The 20,080-nt window shown below is 36.1% G+C and overlaps 1 protein-coding gene across 9 annotated transcripts in view; it reads right to left on the reverse strand.

Annotated features, from left to right (window-relative positions):
- Positions 1-4,519: 4,519 nt before the first annotated feature.
- The window catches only part of LOC150083755 (protein FAM13A-like), a 423,536-nt gene continuing 407,975 nt past the window's right edge, over positions 4,520-20,080 (reverse strand). For 8 of the 9 annotated variants that reach the window (XM_090378200.1, XM_090378193.1, XM_090378197.1 and 5 more), the window contains one exon: positions 4,520-5,320. In XM_090378200.1, coding sequence (XP_090234326.1) covers positions 5,252-5,320 — 69 coding nt within the window. In that variant the 3' untranslated portion in view covers positions 4,520-5,251. The remainder of the gene's footprint in view (positions 5,321-20,080) is intronic. The other variant, XM_090378201.1, reaches the window with a different exon arrangement.

Consider the following 20,080-nt stretch of genomic DNA (forward strand, 5'->3'; position numbering starts at 1 on the left):
AAAAAATATATTTCATCACCATCCCATATATCGAGCACTGGTACAATAAACTTAACCAAATATGCAAGGGAACCGACATGAAAATCATAGCAAAACACATGAACAAACTATACACATTCTTCAGAAATCGGCCTTCAAACACCACATTCCAATCACAGCATGACCTCGTATACAGTATACCATGCAAAAATTGTGACGCTGTCTACGTAGGATCCACCATGGGAGTGGCACAGCTTCGAGCAAAACAACACGAAGCTTCGGTGCGGGCGGGTCGTTCAAATGCATCGGAACTTTCGTTCCACGCCATAAATGAAAGACATACTTTCGGCTTTACGGAAACAAAAATTATAAATATTCAACACAACTACTACAAACTACTCATTGCAGAAACCTTAGAGATGAAACTACATGAAACTTCAATCAATATCCGTAGGCCATTCCTATTGTCCGACGATTGGTCACTTATACGCATGCGTGAAGAACAAATACTACAACATAAGGAAAGAAAAAAAGTTTCGGATTAATTGTGAGTAACTCTCTTCCTGTGAACATGATGCCCCGAAAAGTTCTAGTCCAACTTAAGGAATGTAGAGAATAACCCCAACCCCTACCCCCACCCCTTACCCAATTATTAGACCCCTAAATTTAACTCAAAATTCCAGCCACAGGACTAAAAAGAAAAATCGATCCTTAATTATTAGCCCGTTTAGACCTCCAAAATCTAACTTTATGACAATGTTTTGCAAAATTGACATCGCCTTCCCCATGAATTATTAGCGAGTTGGACAAGGAGAGTTGGAAAAGAAGCTTCCTATATCAAAAAATAAAGGCAAGCCCTGTTGATTCATAATATAATAAAATATAGGAATTATCGAGCACGTAATAGCTCTCAAGTATCAATTCTAGAGTTTACATAAGTAAAGAACTCTTTGCTGTTTTTCTTTGCATCCCTTGCCAAGGATTTCTCGTAATCTGCCTTCGCCTGCCTAACCTCCTTTGTAACTTGGTTGCATATCAACTTGTATCTATCATAGGCTTCTGTGTCATGTGTTAATTTGTAAGTATCCCATGCATTTTTCTTCTCTGCCATATGCCTCATTAGTTCATCTGACATCCATTTTGGCCTAAACCTTGAACAATATTTCTTAGTTGGTATGTAAAGCCTAGTAGCTTCCAAGATAAGTTCTTTGAATGCTTCCCATTTTGAATTTGCTGTTGGTAACATCATCAGTTGGTCCCACTGTATAGAATTTAAATACTGTCTCAGTCCATCGTAGTCGCCTTTACGGAAGCAATAACCCTTCCCTTTACCCCTAATGGTAGTTACCTCTTTGAGTAAATCCCACTTCAGCACGCTGTGATCACTGCCACCTAGTGGTTCATTTATCTGCAGATTCTTAATGCATGAAGAATCACTGCTGATAATCAAATCAAGAGTATTACTCCCTCTAGTTGACTCCCGAACATGCTGATGTAGAAAACAATCATCCAATAAATCCACAAAAGCCCTGCTAGTGTGTGAGTGACCAGCCCCCAAATTCCAGTCAATATCTGGGAAATTAAAATCTCCCATTATAAGACTCTCTGATTTACTGGCCCACTCTATTTCCCTGTACAGTTCCTTATTATACTCATCAGAGTTATTAGGCCTATAGCACACTCCTACTCTCAATTTTGATCTCCCAATGCTTATGTCACACCAAACTGACTCAACACTGCACTGTCCAGCGATGTCGACTGGGTTCACTTCCTTGGTTTTTATGTGTTTCTTAACTAATAGCATATCCCCTCCCCCCTTCCTATCCTGTCTATCCTTTCTGTAGACGTTGTACTCCCCAAATTGCAGTTCTGCATCCCTTATATCTGTGTGACACCACGTCTCTGATATCCCAATAATATCTGCCTTTGATGTTTTGAGCAATACCTCAAATTCATCAAATTTATTTACTAAACTCCTAGCATTGGTGTACACGCAAGTATACCTGCACCTGTTTCTATTCTTAGCTACCCTAACACAACCCATGTGTTTACTTGTACCGCAATGGCTCCCAGCAGTCTCTGAAATACCATGCATCTTGTTTTTCAGGCTTCTGCTCATTCTAATAGAAGCAGTGCAAGAATCTCTTTCACCTCTGCCAGTGGCTACTGTCAATCTATTGGTCTTTATCTCCCCCCAAGCTAGCAGTTTTCCGACCCACCTAACACTGCCTCGATAGCATCAGCAAATATTCTTGCACCCTTTCTATTTAAGTGTATCCCATCCCTGTAGAAGCAATCTCTCCTGTTAACAAGTACAGTCCAGGCTGAAAAAAATTCTACCCCTTGAGCCTTGCACAATCTTTCCAGGGCCAATCTTTCCATTGGCCCTGGAAAGATTGTGCAATTGTGATATTGTTTGGTCCATTCAAGATTGTGATATTGTTTGGTCCATTCATACACTCATGTGTACAATATACAGTTGTTGACATACATATACCTTTTCCATACACCAGTGAATTTCTGCTGAAGAAATGCCATCTGCCATAAGGAACCCTATAACACTGCTACAGTAGCTTAGATGCACCTGTCACTATGAACATTATTGTTTCTGCTGTACCTCACTCTCCAGGCATACAAAATAGCCAACATGACCTGTTATTCAGCAGAGCTTTAGTCAATCCCTGAATTTACAATCATGGCAGTGTGTAACTTAAATTTAGATGGTCAACAATCTCAATTTCATTTGACTCCTCCTTGTATGCAAAATTAATAAACAAATGCAATTTCATTTATTAAATTATGCTCATAACTGTCATTATAAAGCATTATTAAAAGGTGGATACAATAATTTAACAAAACAGTTACATGTGTGAACAGACTCTAAAATATAAAGTTAAAATGTGTGCTATTATATTCAATTTATTCGTTGCTTCGGCCATGGGCAGGTTGTTTTCTTTTTTCCAAAATAAAATAAGACTTCAGTTATCGTCTTTGTAAATTGCTTGTATTCTATGGTCGGTACACACACACACACACACATACCTGACTTTCTGGATGAAAAACCTAGGCTTTTAGGGAAAGAGCCATGCAACCATTGCCCAAGACCAACTAACTCAGTCACAGGGTGGGGGGGAAACATAAAAAAATTGATCCTACGTCAAGGAGGATTCAAATCTAGGCTTTTTCCATGTGGTGTGGAGGGAGAGTGATTGTGTTACCCACAAGAAGTCATGGACAGATGGCCCATCAGGAAATTTCCCCAGTATACTGTTGGCCCAATCCACCAATGTTGATTTCCACGCAGAACTCCTGGTCTCACTGCCATCGTGAGTACAAATTGTTGTGTAACTACAGTTAGTTTCTTGAAATAAAGAACTTTTTTTTTCATACATGAAAAGTGCTTCTGTGATCATAAATAATACCATACATTCGTTTTCATTAAAGTTTATTTTGCTGTAAAAGTAGCATGATTACTACAAAATGGCAGTTAAGGCAAAGTTCTAATTTTCAGTTAGTTGGCTACAAGTCTTTAAAATAGCCACTTGGGGGAAAGGGGTTTAAGAGTTAGTCCTGATTGTTGGTGCTGCTTTTACACTGTAATTTATTCATGGTGCATGGAAGTTACTTTCAATGGAAAAACATGTTAAGGGTTTTTTTTTTTTTTTTTGTGTACATCAACTACTTTTATAATAGTGCACAAGTTCACATTGGTTTATTATATCTATATAAGTGTGTGCTCACAAGCTAATTTGAATGTTGTAGAGGCTTTCTATAATTCGTTAGTATTAACATTAATAAAAGAAAACTGAGCCAAGGAAGCTAGGTTTCTTGGCTGAATTCAGCATCAGTCTTAGATTTAAATATAAAAAAAAATAAAGTACTTTAAGAATTCATTCTGTCTCTAGCAGGTTTTAAACTGAGACTTCCAAATGAATGACAAGTTTACCACTTGTCATTCATTTGTCTGAGAGTCTGAGTTCAAAACCTAATAGGCAGGAATACTTATAGGATTCTTCAAATTTTTTTTTATTTACCATTTATTGCTGATTTGGAGTGCCAATTTATTTGCCACACAGCACTCCAAATGAGTGAATGAACTCACTATACTACTATGGAGAACGAAATGGGAAGGCGTGGTTATACCATTGGCTACATCATATGCAAAATTCTGCACCAACTGCATTGCATTATCCTATTATTTAACTGTAACAAAGATTTGTTGTAACAGAAGGAAGCTACAAGTGAAATTAGAGTGATACAACAGATTTTCTTTTCTTAATGTTCTTTTGGCAGTTATACACTTTTTAACTTGTAATTTGGCTTTTTTTTCCCCCCTGAAATTAGATAAATTCCATTATGTGCTTTTTCTCAAAAGGTATATTATTTAGGAAAGACAGAAAAGAAAAAAAAAAAAAAAAACACCAAAACATTTCTCCACATAAAATGAGTTTATTAAAAATGAATGAAAAAAAAAAAAAAAAAAAAATCCAACATAACAAAGATGACAATTTTTTTTTTTTTATCATTAGTGCTAACAAATCAATGTTCTGGAATATGATTGATAGGTTCACGAACAGTTCATGTATCCAAAATGTAACAGGCTATGCATTAAATAACATGAAAGTTTGCTAATATGCTAGCACCTTTTATTCACAGATGTAAATATGAAGTTACAAAAGTTTATTAACATTTACAAAAAACAAAGTCTGCTACAAAACTGCTAATTGCAGTAAACATCACTGGGGAAAAGCAGCTTTTTTTTGTTCTTTATCATCTTTCTTGTTACTTAAAGAAAAAACAAATATTGATATAGGAGTAACCAGCTCCATTACAAGTTCATTAAAAGTGCACAGATACAACTATTAATGTTACTAGCAGAACTATAATTATGGTATGGAGCAGCAAACAGTGGCACTTCCTTTGCAGGAAATGATCTGTAACCATTTAACTTTACAGGTGGTTTATATCAAACAAAGGTCTATTATATTCTTTGAAATGATTTATTAAATTCCCTGCAGGACACTGCAAAAGATAACTGCAAAAAATTCTTGAAAATGAGGCTGTTTGTACAGTCATTTTAAAGATGGGTATAGTGGTTGGCAAGATACACAACTGCTTTCATTCCATAGTTAGTCTAACATTGTACATTACTCTAAGAATTTTTGAAGGAAATGAGATTTTTTGGATCTTCTTCTGTAGACATTTAACATATGTGCATTTTCATATATACACACACATATATATATATATATATATATACACACACACACACTTATTTCAGCCTACGTTGGTCTTGTTTGGAAACCAGCGCTTCAAGAAGGCGAAGTCTTGCCTTAATATGCTAGAAGAGAATATAAAAATATTACCTTTGAATTGGAAGTAAATAGAAAATTAAGCTTTTATTAGTTATTAGCCACTGTATCATTATAAAACCTCAAAGGCAATATATATTTTTTTAAATGGCATCTTTGAACTTTGGAACTATATTAAAGAATGCATAAACAGCAACAGTTAATTAAAACAGGTTCATTGTGATCCAAGGGTGACCAGAAGTTTTCATATTACTGCCAGTTTTAAAAAACTTAAAATGAGTTAAACTGCTGAAGGGTATTTAGTTTTGCTAAATATACAAAGCCTTCAAAAAATACAACAAATTGAATTCTATTAATATTTCAGCATATTAAAACATATGCATAATTTTTTATCTAAAATACTTTTGTTAAAATGTCCTTATCCAAAAAAAAAAAAAAAAAAACACCCCTACAAGTATTTTTTTTTTTGGATAAAATAGTTATTTTATTGAAAAGTAAAATAACTATCTTATCTTACAGTCTTTCTTGGTGCTGGTTATAATCACTATGACATTACTCTCTGGTGAGCAGTAATACCCTGTGGTTATAATCCATTGCTGTGCTTTATCACTTTTGGAACCATAGCAGATTCTAATATAATACATTTTTACACCATCACACTAAAAAAAATTTAAATATTTTTTCAGTGTTTGGAAAACACAATTGTTCTGCTCAACAACCCAAGTAGCACAGAATATCTAGAGTTTTAAATCAGTGTAAACGTTTTCTTGTCTGCAACCAATAAAAGTAGCTTTTTTTTTTTTACTTGTTTCTTCATTTATATAACAGTTAGCCCTATCAGAAAATAACATTCCCTTCAGGAAATTGGTATTGTAATCAGTTATGCCTAAAAACCAGGTGAACAATTTAGCTCAACTGTTTGAATAAGCTTTTGCAAATTGTTGGGGTTGGAGTTTATATATGTGAAACTTCTGGGCAAGAAAGGCTTTAGAAACCACTCTTTGGAAAATCCAGTTAGGCACATGGCTGCCAAATCAATTTTCTAAGACATCCATGAACCTTTGCCATGATTACTTTTTAATTTCTTTGGTATGCTTGTTATAACCTGGCAACAGGCTTGTTATAACCTGGCAACAATTTTTACCAGAAATTCTTCAAAAAGAAGAATTTCTGGTAAAAATTGTCAAATTTTCATATTTAATTAAGTGTAAAAAAATTTAACTGAAAATATAAACATTGATAATAAAAATTAAATTGTATTTTGAAAATGTCCAAATAGTGGAAAGTAAACATTCTTGTAGCCTGTTTCCTACAAAAAACCATGGTAACTATTTACAACTTTCAATATCTTATCTGTTTTGGCCCCCAGCCAAAAAGGTCAGACTTCCCTGTTTAGCTGAAATTATAACAGGAAATGCACTGTTATAAATTGACAAGATCACACACTTTGCATTGCTATTTTCAGTTTCAGCTTAAACAAAAATGTTTCTCATCAGACAGTTGATGCTGTTGCTGGAAGTTAAGTACTGTCCATTTTGTGTTTGAATTATTATACAAAATGTTTCTTATCCTGATTATTATTATTAAAAATATCTTTAATTAATTGCATCCATTTAAGTTTGTGTGAGTACAATATTACAAATTATTTAATAAAAATAAATTATTTTGCTGCTGGGAATGTAATGATGGGAACATAATGCGATTTTGCATGAGAATTCTGCGATTTGGATGGGAATGTAATGCAAATTTTTAACATTACTCTTACGGAAAAATGTGTTTCAATTTAAGACTTAATTTTCAGAAACGAATTGTGTTGTAAGTTCGAGGACTGCCTACACTTCCAATTTTTTACAAAATCAACTAATTCAAAAATGTTCTACATACAACTAACTAAACCCTTTCAAAAAACAAGCAAAAATACAGAAATATTAATTTAAAAAATATATCACATTAAACTTTTAACTACTGCAAATAATAAATAATGATATGTAAATTACACTGCATACCAAAAATATTGTTAAGTTGATTTTTCTATGTTTCTTTCATGACTTAGGTTTGCTGATACACTTTTGGCCATAGTCATGCTGTATTCATGATATTTAGGAATCACATTTTAAAGGCACTACATAGTAAAATAAATTTAAAGGTGAAAAAAAAAAAAAAAAACCCCTTTACACCACATATTTTTTTGTAACATTGGTTTACTGCTAGAGAGTTGCACAGTATTTTAGGCATGTCTATTGGCAACTATGCACAAACAAAGGATAAATTCCAGGAATAACTGCATTAAATTAAATGACACGAACATTTTATAAACTCTCAAAGAATGGTGGTTTAACTCATTTGTGAAAAATTACTAACAACAAATTAGGAACCTTTAAATAAAAGTAACTATTTACAAACAAATACTGAAGAAACAGTTAACAGTCATCAGTTAATAAACAAATATATTATACAAAATAAGGCAATGCTGCAAACAAACTATGTGGAACTCCTAAGTTCTACATAGTTATCATGTGTATTGCATGTTTCTCATGCTGAAGAAGAATTGTGAAAATATGACTGCACTATATCTGAGAAATTCTGAAATATGTTGGCAATTTCTATAGTACAGGGTAGAGAAAGAGAGGGAGAACCTCACTGCAACCGGAGAAATGTATAACATAGTTAATGTTACAAATACCCATTTGAATAAAATAAAATTTATAAACATTTGATTTTTAAGATTGCTTGTCATATTGAGTGTGACAGAAAGAGAGTTTTAACAGATAATATGATTAATTGATAAAAATTAGTCTGTCAAACAGGAAATGCATCAGTTAAAGAGAAATGACATACAGACACTATGATAATATTTGTCATAACTTAGCGTAACACCATCAAGCAATAATATACTGATTAGTACAGTACTAGGTTGTGTGAACAAGAACATCTATATTTATACATTTAGAGAATTTCCAAAAGTAGATACTGCATATGATTATTCATTATTTACATTACTTGATAGACAGTCTGGGGAGTTTTCATTTATCAAGTAGCAAATGCTGTGAGCCTGTCTGCACAAAAGAGGGTAACAGTCCGTTCACAGGCTGTAGAAGTTAAACAGGTAGTTCTAGGCGATAGGCATTGACGTACTGTTGATGATCCATAAGGGGATCTCTAATCTGTGGAGAAAGCATTGCTGTAGGGGATGTACCCGCTAGGTTATTCTAACTTAGGGAATTCATTATGCATTCAATTGACGTAGTCAAGACAGTGTTCCTGTAGGAAAATCAATTGCAAATCTGTTAAGATCTGCGTCAGCATCTGGAATGGAAAGAACCTATCTAAAATAGGAATAATAAGGCCTAATGTTAGAGTACAGGCAACTCTCGGTTTACGAACAATCGCTATAACGAACGTCACAATTCATTTAAAATTTCTTAAAGTTCCCAATAGATAGAGTTCCTTATAAAATGAAATGCCAAACGTATAGTGAACAGAATTGTAAGATTTAAATAAATAAACTTTTAAAATATGTATTTATTAAAATAATTATTAGAAAATTATTATATGATAATTATACTGAACTGTTCTTGGTTAATAAAACTGAAGCATACAACATTTATATTGCATTGCAAAACATTGCTGGTGCCTGGAGGGATGTGAAGGAAACAAAGTTAAGTGGTGTGTGGAAAAACTTGTGTCCACAGTTTGTGAATAATTTAAGTTATTTTCAGGAGCCAGTAGAACCTGACTCAAGAAATTGAACTAGGCAATAAAATGGTCCTCGATCTTGATGTGAGAGAGCTTTTGGACTCACATTTTGAGGAATTAACAACCGATGAAATAATTGAAATGGATACACATCTAAATTCTGAAGTAACAGAAGAACCTGATATTCCACAGCCTCCTAGAACATTTACAAGGCAGAAAATGGCTGCAGATTTTAAATCAATTTCTGAGTGGTTGGCAATCTTTGAAGAAGCATTTATGACTGTCTAGCATGCTACAGTGAGATTTTTGAAGACAAAAAGAAACTAACTGTGCAACCTTCTATAAAAACAAATTTTAAAAAAGTGGAAACCCAGCTCATCTGCACCTAGTGTCACTTAAGTGGATTGATTTATTGATTTAGAAATTCTTGGAGCAATAGCTACTGTGGCTAAAATGTGCCTGGAAGGTTTTTAACAACAATTTTGTTTGTATTTGTATTTTGCTGCGAATAGTTTCCAAGAGTCACGGAGTGACTATAGCTTACTGCAGAGGTTATATTTGTTTTCATATTAGATTATAGAAATGTATTTCCTTGAGGAACTGAAAAACATCTGCTATATGTTTCCTATCTTCCAGTATTGTTCTGAGAATGAGAAAGTAATGTTTGCTTGTCAACTCTTTAAAGCAATTTCAGCACTCAACTGTAAAGCTGGACATGTAATTAGTACATGTTCTACTGTTTGTTGTGTGTGTGACAGGTAGGACAGAGAGGAGGATCCTCTCCTCACAAGAGATGACGGTGGCTGAAGTGAGCGTATCCTATTCTTAACTTGGCGAGTATCACTTGGTCATGTCTGTTTTGTTGAATTGTCCATAATTATGACAGCATCCTTGGATTTTTTTTTTTTTTTTTGTAAACCTGACTGAATATCCTCTCCCACTCAGCACTGTTATACGGAATTGTTATAATGTCAGGCATAACTTGGAATAATCTGTTATATTCCAAGCTTTTTTTGTGCACTTGTAGTTTCTCAACTAGGATCATTTTATGTCACTTCTTTTGTAATAGCATCAGGTAGGTTTTCATGCCAAAACTGGCAGGACCGATGCTGAAAAACATATACTGCTTCATCTGTTTCTTTATTTTCAACGATACTGAGAGGTACTGAAATTCTGCCTTAAAAGTTTTTTTCAAACCTGAAGTAATGCTGGTTTCAGAAATTTGTGCTACGTTAGCATTTTTAAGAGCATAATTTTTCAATGGGAACTTGGGCACCATGTAGTCACATGCATTAATAAAGTACTTCTTCACAAAACAAAAGAATCTTCTTTTGTTTTAGGCTCTTACATAACCTTGGAAAAAGAAATACCTATGACTAAGTCAGAATTGCCTTTCTGATTCCGATTGGGTGATCTAAGGGTAATGATCTCAATAAATTGATGTGAGGTATACTGGATTGAAAAGTTGTTTGGGTTTTCATTTCATTAACATTTAAAATAAACAATAATAGTAGTAATTCTGTGGCATGTGTTGCAAGAAAGCAAGTCTATTAGCTTATGCAGCATCAGCCAAAAAAAAATTTACAAAACAATTCCCTCTAAATGTTTGTCCAGTTCCTCCTTAAATTTATTTAACCTATCAACTTCCACAACGACAGATGGAAGTTTGTTCCAGCTGCTGGCTAAAGACAAATTTCCGCACATCTATTCTGCATCTGTTCAAATAGGCCTCTGGGGTTGGGTATACTCATACTATGATTTTTAGTGTTTCTCACCAACCATGGAATAAAACGAAAGACGAAAAACCCAAATTTTTAAAATATTTAATATTTACAATAAATTTATTTACAAACAAAATACCATATTACTGACAGTAATTTTAAAATAAGACAACTGTGATATACAGGATAATAAAATACCAAATTTAAAATGCAATAAAATATACTACGTTAAAACCGCTAAAATACTAACTGAAGCTTACAAAGGCTTCTGCCTTCTTTCTCAACAGTCTTTCTCACTGTTGAGAAAGAAGGCAGAAGCCTTTGAAAGCTTCAGTTAGTATTTTAGCGCTTTTAACCTAGTATATTTTATTGCATTTTAAATTCGGTATTTTATTATCCTGTATATCACAGTTGTCTTATTTTAAAATTACTATCAGTAATATGGTATTCTGTTTGTAAATAAATTTATTGTAAATATTAAATATTTTAAAAATTTGGGTTTTTCGTCTTTCGTTTTATTCCATGGTTAGTGAGAAACACTAAAAATCATAGTATTCTACATCTGTCTTTCCTCAATTTGAATTTATGCCACCTTAGGTTCGTAATCTGAACAAGTGGAAGAATTAAATCAGAATTCAGCATGCTCAACCCATTCAAGGCCTTATACACCTCAATGAGATCAACTCGCACGTGCCTAGCCTCGAGCTGCTGCAATTTGCAGAACTTAAGCCTCTCTTGGTAAGAGGATCCCTTCATTCCCCTTACCAATCTTGCTACCCTTCTCTGTACATGCTCAAGCAAATCTACATCCTTCCTAAAATGATGCTTCCAGACCTGTACGCAAGGCGTGTACCAGTACTGAAGGCATGGCCTGACCATTGCGTGGCCTGACCAAACAATAATGGACCCAACACTGAGCCCTGAGGGTCAGGGCTCAGTGTTGGGTCCATTATTGTTTTCTGTATTTATAAATGATATTGATGATGATATATCAAGCTTAATGTCCAAGTTTGTGGACGATACAAAGGTTGGCAGGGTTGTCAAGGACACTACTGACACTATGCTGCTGCAACAGGATCTGGAAAGGTTGAGCAGATGGGCTGAGAGGTGGCAAATGAAGTTTAACATTGACAAATGTAAAGTACTACACATGGGAAACAGCAACCCCAGAGCAACGTATCAACTCTGTGGTACTACACTGACAGTGGTAGAGAATGAAAGGGACTTGGGGGTGGTTGTGCAGGCAGATATGAAGTTCTCTGAGCAGTGCAGACGGGCTGAAAGAGTAGCTCATGGAGGATTGTCAATGATATACAGGAATTTTTCCAGCAGGGATAAGGAGGTGATTATTCCCTTGTATAAGGCAATGGTCAGGCCACACCTAGAGTACTGTATACAGGTCTGGAGGCCTCATTTCAAGAAGGATGTAGAGCTGCTGGAACAAGTACAGAGAAGGGCAACAAGATTAGTGAATGGAACAAAGGGGTGCTCTTACGAAGAAAGGCTTAAGTTTTGCAAATTACAGTGTCTGGAGACTAGGCACCAGCGAGGTGATCTGATAGAGGTGTATAAAGCCTTGAATGGTTTGAGCATGCTCAATGCTGATGGGATTCTTCCTCTAGCTCAGAATAATCACCTGAGAGGGCATAAATTCAAATTGAGGAAAGACAGATGTAGGATAGACGTGCAGAAATTTGCCTTTAGCCAGCGGGTGGTTGGTTGGTGGAACAGACTTCCATCCCTTGTAGTGGAGGTTGATGGCCTAAATAAGTTTAAGGCTCAGCTGGACAGGTATTTTGAACGAACAGAGGGGTGAAGTGGAAGTGGTTTTTTTTTTTGGCTGATGCTGCATAAGCTTGCTTTCTTGCATCAAATGCCTCTACTAATGCTATTGCTAATTGCCTTATACAGAGGGACAATCACCTCCTTTTCCCTGCTAGCAAAATTCCTGTATATCATTCACAAAACCCCATGACTTGTCATGGCAGCCTGTCTGCATTGCTCATAAAACTTCATATCTGACTGCACAATTACTCCCAGGTCTTTTTTATTTTCTACCACCTTAAGTGTAATACCACACAGTTGGCACGTTTCTCTGGGGTTACTTCTACCCATATGCAGTACTTTGCATTTGTCAATGTTAAATTTCAGTTGCCACTTCTCAGCCCATCTGCCCAAATTTTCTAGATCCTGTTGCAGTAACACACTGCCATTACTGTCATTAAAAACCCTGCCAACCTTTGAATCATCTGCAAACTTTGACACTAAGCCTGATATACCTTCATCAATATCATTGATAAATATACAAAACAACAGTGGACCCAACATCGAACCCTATGGGACCCTAATAACATTAGTCCATGAAGAGCAGCACCCATTGATTACCACCCTCTATCTTCTCCCACTCAACCATCCTTTTATCCATTGTAGCAACTTACCCTTAATACCATTCTGCTCCAGTTTGTACAGTAGTCTTCCATGTGCAACAGTGTCAAAAACTTTCCTGAAATAAAAGTGTATGATATCAAAATTATTTTTTGCATCCAGTTCCTTTGTAACCACATCATAATACCCAATCAAATTTGTCAGACAAGACTTTCCCTTAACAAACCCACGCTGTGTCTGAATTATTGCTGCAGTCTTGTCTAGATGATCCTGCAATGCATCTTTAACCAGTGACTCCATTATTTTACCTGGAACAGAAGTTAAACTAACTGGTCTGTAATTACTCGTGTCACCCGTTGATCCCCTTTGTGAATTGGGGATACATTTGTACATCTCCAGTCCGTGGGGACCTACCCCCGAATCCAAGGATGCTGTCATAATTATGGCTAAGGGTTTGCTTACTTCCTTTGCTGCCTCCTTTAATATAACTGGATAGATCTGATTCACCCCGGTGCCTTATTATTATTATTATTAGCCATATGGTGCAAGGAAGACTAAGGCTTTTGCTGCACCAGCCAAAAAAAAAAAAATCCTGATTTACCCCTGTGTGTGTATGTGAGAGAGAGAGAGAGAGAGAGAGAGTTAGAAATAGAAAGGAATCACCAAGAAAGAGAAGAAGAATGATTTTCTTATGTTTAACTTCAACAATTTCACCTCCACTTTGCCCTCAGTTATTACAAAATCATTAAGCACCCTGCTACAATTTGATAACCTTCTGGCATTTTCAAACCTTAATAACTCCTCATGTGTTATTAATAATCAAACTGTATTATTCAAACCAGAGGAGTGGAACATGAACAGACTTTCTGTATGATTGAGCATACATACCTAGAATTATCAGCTTGCTTTGCTTATAGCAGTAGTAGTGGCATGCGATGCAAGAAAGCAAGTGTATGAGCTTATGCAGCATCAGCCAAAAAAAAAAAAAAAAACACACTATTCCCTCCAAATGCCTGTCCAGTTCCTCCTTAAATTTATTTAACCTATCAACTTCCACAATGACAGATGGAAGTTGGTTCCAGCAATTAACCACCCGCTGGCTAAAGGCAAATTTCCGCACATCTATTCTACATCTGTCTTTCCTCAATTTGAATTTATGCCCCCTTAGGTTCCTAATCTGAACAAGTGGAAGGATCCCATCAGAATTCAGCGTGCTCAACCCATTCAAGGCCTTATACACCTCAATCAGATCAACTCACTGGTGCCTAGTTTCCAGCCACTGCAATTTGCAGAACTTAAGCCTCTCTTGGTAAGAAGATCCCTTCCTTCCCCTCACCGATCTTGTTGCCCTTCTCTGTACACGCTCAAGCAAATCTACATCCTTCTTAAAATGAGACCTCCAGACCTGTACGCGGTACTCAAGGCGTGGCCTGACCATTGCCTTAAACAGAGAGACAATCACCTCCTCCTCCCTGCTAGCAAAATTCCTATATATCATTGACAAAACTCCATGACCTGCCCTGGCAGCCTGTCTGCATTGCTCAGAAAACGTCATATATGACTGCACAATTATTTTCAGGTCTTTTTCATTTTCTGCCACCTTAAGTGTAGTACCCACAGTTCGTACGTTTCTCTGGGGTTACTTCTACCCATATGCAGTATTTTGCATTTGTCAAGGTTAAACTTCAGTTGCCACTTCTTAGCCCATCTGCCCAAATTATCTAGATCCTGTTGTAGTAGCACACTGCCATTACTGTCATTAACCCTGCCAACCTTTGTATCATCTGCAAACTTCGACACTAAGCCTGATATACCTTCATCAATATCATTGATAAATATACAAAACAACAGAGGACCCAACACCAAACCCTGTGAGACTCCACTAATAACATTAGTCCACAAAGAGCAGCACCCATTAATTACCACTCTCTGTCTTCTCCCACTCAACCATCCTTTTATCCATTGTAGCAACTTACCCTTAATACCATTCTGCTCCAATTTGTACAATAGTCTTCCATGCACAACAATGTCAAAAGCTTTCCTGAAATCCAAATATATGATATCAGAATTATTTTCTGCATCCAGTTCCTTTGTAACCACATCATAATATCCTATCAAATTTGTCAGACAAGACTTTCCCTTAACAAACCCATGTAGTGTCTGAATTATTGCTGTAGTCTATGAAGTTTTCTGAGCAGTTTAGACGGCCTGCAAGAGTAGCTCATAGTGTCTTGTCAATGATATACAGGAATTTTTCTAGCAGGGATAAGGAGGTGATTATCCCCTTGTATAAGGCAGTGGTCAGGCCACACCTTGATTACTGATACAGGTCTGGAGGCCTCATTTTAGGAAGGATGTAGAGCTGCTGGAGGGAGTGCAGAGAAGGGCAATAAGATTAGTGAATGGAATGAAGGGTTGCTCTTACAAAGAAAGGTTTAAGTTTTGCAAATTACAGTGTCTGGAGACTAGGCACCTGCGAGGTGATCTGATTGAGATGTATAAATCCTTGAATGGTTTAAGCATGCTCAATAATGCTGATGGGACTCTTCCTCTTGCTCAGAATAATTGCCTGAAAGGGCATAAATTCAAATTGAGGAAAGACAGTTGTAGGATAGATGTGCAGAAGTTTGCCTTTAGCCAGCGGGTGGTTGATTGCTGGAACAAACTTCCATCTGTCATTGTTGTAGAAGTGGATAGCTTAAATAGATTCAATGTGGAACTAGACAAACATCTGAAGCGAGTGAATGGGTGAAATGAGAAGGTTTTTTTTTTTTTTTTATTGGCTGATGCTATATAAGATGCTATTGCATTCTTGCATCATATGCCTTTACTAATTCCAAGAATAGCCTATCACCGCCAACTGTCCCATCTCCTCTGTCAATGTTCTTGCTACTACAGTTTTTAGTCTATCCTAAAGAGACAATTACCAACACTAAGTGCCAGAAAGTTTTTTCTAAAATAAGACTTGTTTTCAGGTTGGCTAAATGAAGATTCCAAGTATTGTAGCTCACAGATCCCTTCCAACATTGGCACTGAGCACAAGTTATAAATTTGCAATTTTTTTTTTTTTTTTGTTAGGAAGGATCACCACGATGTAATATAGCTTGGAATCATTTTGATTACTGTTATCTGTAGCAATCAAAAATAACAGATTTCTCAAAGTCATTATTACTACTACTACTTCCTTCTCTGCATGATTTCAAACAGTGCCGGCAGTTTTTGCTCTTCCATAACCATATTTTTTTTTACTATTTCACCTGTCAGCAAATATGTTTCTGAACAAGAGTCTGCATAATCAGCAGAACTCGACGATAAACGAAGTAAATAAACATTCAGCAGTATCACCTTCACTGTGAAGTACTACATATATTTCTGAATTTTTTTCTACACAGTACACATTTTCCTTATGCTTATTTGTTTGCAAATATCTGATTCTGTTTTTCACCACTTGGAATTGAAAATTGATATCTGCATACAGTAGATGTAATTTTTTACATCTACTGTAAGCAGATGTGAACAGAAATAAACATGTTACCTTTTTCAATACATGGAAAAATTTTGGGTACACGTTTCTGAAATTTTATGTCATATTTCTTTGGCATCTTACTATTTGTTATTGGTTTTTTTTTTTTTTTTAGGAGAATTAGCAACAAAGGCCATATTGCTCCGGGGATATGCGGTGGTCATTTCCTGACCTTTCCGCATCCTCCATATTTGGTGGTCACGGGGTCGAACCCCGGTCTAATCAAGAAGCGTGTGCCACGCACTGCTGCTCCTGCCCACCTGGTTACGGAGGCGTTGGTATCTTACTAAAGTACACTGTTAATTACCTTCATATCTCAGGTTTCTCCTAATCGACTTACTGCACACTGCAACTGTACATGATATAAACTTGGAAAGTGGTAGTAGTTTGTTTTTTTTTCTTCTTTATTTCCTTTTTAGAATGTAATGTTAGAAATATCTTCATTATGCACTCGTTTCTTGATTACGGACAAATCAGATCTCCTACATTGCTCATCCCAGATAAGTTTCCTAAGCATGAAGTTAAAAAGGGGGAAAAAGAAAAAAAAGTGAGTGTGTGTGGGATCTCAATTTTAAACTTTACATATACAGCTTGAATAATAGTAGTTTCAGCAATGAGTAACACACATAACGAAATTGTTCCCCCCAATTGTTAGTGCAAGTTGGACTGATATTTAGAAACACTTTTGGATTTGAAAAAAAAAAAAAAGGCAATGGGTAACAAAAAACCTTCAACTGTCATATTTATATTAATAATAACTAATGTAGTTTTATAAACGTTTACAATTGTGTGTGTGTGCGTGCGCGCGCGTGTGTGTATATATATATAAATAATGGTAGCCGAGCATTCTGGTCTCTTGCCAAAGCTATTGGCCACAACTTTTGCATGTCTCTGCTCCCACCTCTGTCAAAACTAGATGGTTCTGTGTCTCTTCAGCCAAGGATAAAGCTGACCTGCTAGCATCCCATTTTTCTTCCAACTTATGCATTAATGATCTTGGTAAAACACCTCTCACCATTCCCAACACGCTCCATTCAATGCCTCCTGTGGTCTTCCGTCAAAAGGACGTCAGAAGGATTTTGACAAATCTTAATGCAAAGAAAGCTCCAGGTCCTGATGGTATTTCTCCACTTGTTCTCAAAACCTGTGCTCCTAAACTTACTCCTGTTCTCTGCCGCCTTTTTTCACTTTCTTATTCCAAAGGTGTTTTTCCTTCTGCTTGGAAATTTGCTCATATCCAGCCAGTTCCTAAAAAGGGTGACAAATCCCTCCCATCCAATTATCGTCCTATTGCAATTACTTCTACTCTTTCTAAAGTAATGGAGAAATCAATTAACTGCCAACTCTTAAAACTACCTAGAAATCTTCCGTCTGATCGATGATTGCCAGTATGGATTCACTGGTATGGAGTCAGTGTCGATCTACTGGTGATATTCTGGCTTATGTTACTCATTTATGGACAAATTCAATGAAAAAGTTTGGTGAAACATAAACAGTTGCTCTTGACATCTGAAAGGCTTTTGATCGTGTTTGGCATAAAGGTCTTTTAAACAAGCTTCCCTCTTATGGTTTGCCAACTGTTTTTTGTAATTGGTTATCCAGTTTTCTCTTTGATCACTCATTGAGGGTGATGGTAGTTGACTCTGTCTTCTAACTTCTCCACTAATGCTGGTGTCCCCCAAGGCTCAGTTCTTTCCCCCACTCTTTTCCTCTTGTATATTAATGATCTTCTTCCATTGACTGGAAATCCTATCCATAGTTTTGCCGATGATAGCACATTGCATTCCACTTTACATTTTGAGAAACCTTGCCCTGCTCAATCAGCTTCAACTTCTTGAATATCCACTACCAATTCCTTAAATGCTGATCTCCAGGTAATTCTCCAGTGGGGCAAAGACAACTTAGTTCATTTCAATCCTTCTAAAATTCAGTCTTGTCTTATATCTCGCAAAATGGATTCTTCTGCTCCTATGCTTATCTTTAGTGACACTCCGATTTCTAGGCAAAAAGATATATCTCTTTTGGGGATTACCCTGACTTCTAATCTCTCTTGGGCACAAGCGCATTACAAATATTGCTTCCTCTGCATCTAAAAAAACTTGGTTTTCTCTTTCATTCTTGACGTTACTTTTCTTCCAAACAGCTGTTCACTCTGTACAAATCGCAAATCTGCTTAACCATGGAATATTGTTCCCACATCTGGGGCGGTGCTCCCCAAAACCTCTCTCAGGCTTCTAGATTCCATTCAGAAGAGGGAAGTTAGGTTAATTAATGACTCCTCCCTAACAGATTCTCTCCACTCGCTGTCTCATTCTCCACTCGCTGTCTCATAGACGTACTGTTTCTGCTGCATGCCTTTTTTACAGATACTTCCATTGGCACTGTTCTTCTGAATTGACTTCTATAATTCCCACTCTCATTCAAAACATTCCGAACACATGCTGACACCAGCCAACATCCATTTACTGGCCAACTTGAAACTCACAGAACCAACTTTCATCTTCCTCGTTTATTCATTCAACTGCCGTTTTCTGGAACAACCTTCCTTCATACGTATTTCCTGAAAATTACAGTCTACAGAAGTTCAAGTCCAATGTCAACAAATATCTTCTTTCACCGTCTCAACCTCTAACCCAAGCACGGTACTAAGTATTATAGGTTATAATACCTCTCGTGTTTGGAGTTTTCATAAAATATATATATAAAGTGCTAATGATGCAATGAAATTACTGAAAGTCTTATTAAACAGGAATGAGAAATTGAAATTTATAAAAAATATACGTAAAATATATATAAGACTGGGTTATAAATCTGGGGACTATGGTAATTGTAGAAGAAACCGGCAACCATAATGAAAAATAGACAGAAAGGTAATTATTTGTGCATTTGGTAGGGGAGTTGAGTTTTCAGGTGTAATAATCATGGAAGAATTGAGAGAACCTGTATGCTAAAAAACCTTAACTAAAGTCCTAGGACCCACAGCTTTAGGTACTAACAGTAATTTGTTTTTTACCATACAGGTTCTCTCAATTCTTCCATGGTTATTACACCTGATAGCGCAACTCCCCTACCAAATACACAAATAATTACGATTTTGTCTACACACACACACACACACACACACACACACACACACACACACACACACACACACACACACACACACACACACACACACACTTTATATATATATATATATATATATATTTTTTTTTTTAAATTTAAAGCTCATAATGTGGTGCCTAGGAAAGTTTTTCACAATGCCAAAGATGACATTATATGTGCCAATAACTGCCATAATAACATTGCTGTTTCACTGCTCCATTGAAACATCATGTAATCTTTCAGCAGTAAAGGTCTGTGCACTTTAATACCAGCAGAGCTGTACACTACAGGTACATCTCACTTAACAACACAGTTAGGCTCCTTAAAAACAAGTCACTAAGCAAAATGTTATTAAGTGA

Source organism: Mastigoproctus giganteus, chromosome 7, assembly GCF_048544385.1.
Source record: "Mastigoproctus giganteus isolate SK-2022 chromosome 7, ASM4854438v1, whole genome shotgun sequence".
NCBI classification, from domain to species: domain Eukaryota; kingdom Metazoa; phylum Arthropoda; class Arachnida; order Uropygi; family Thelyphonidae; genus Mastigoproctus; species Mastigoproctus giganteus.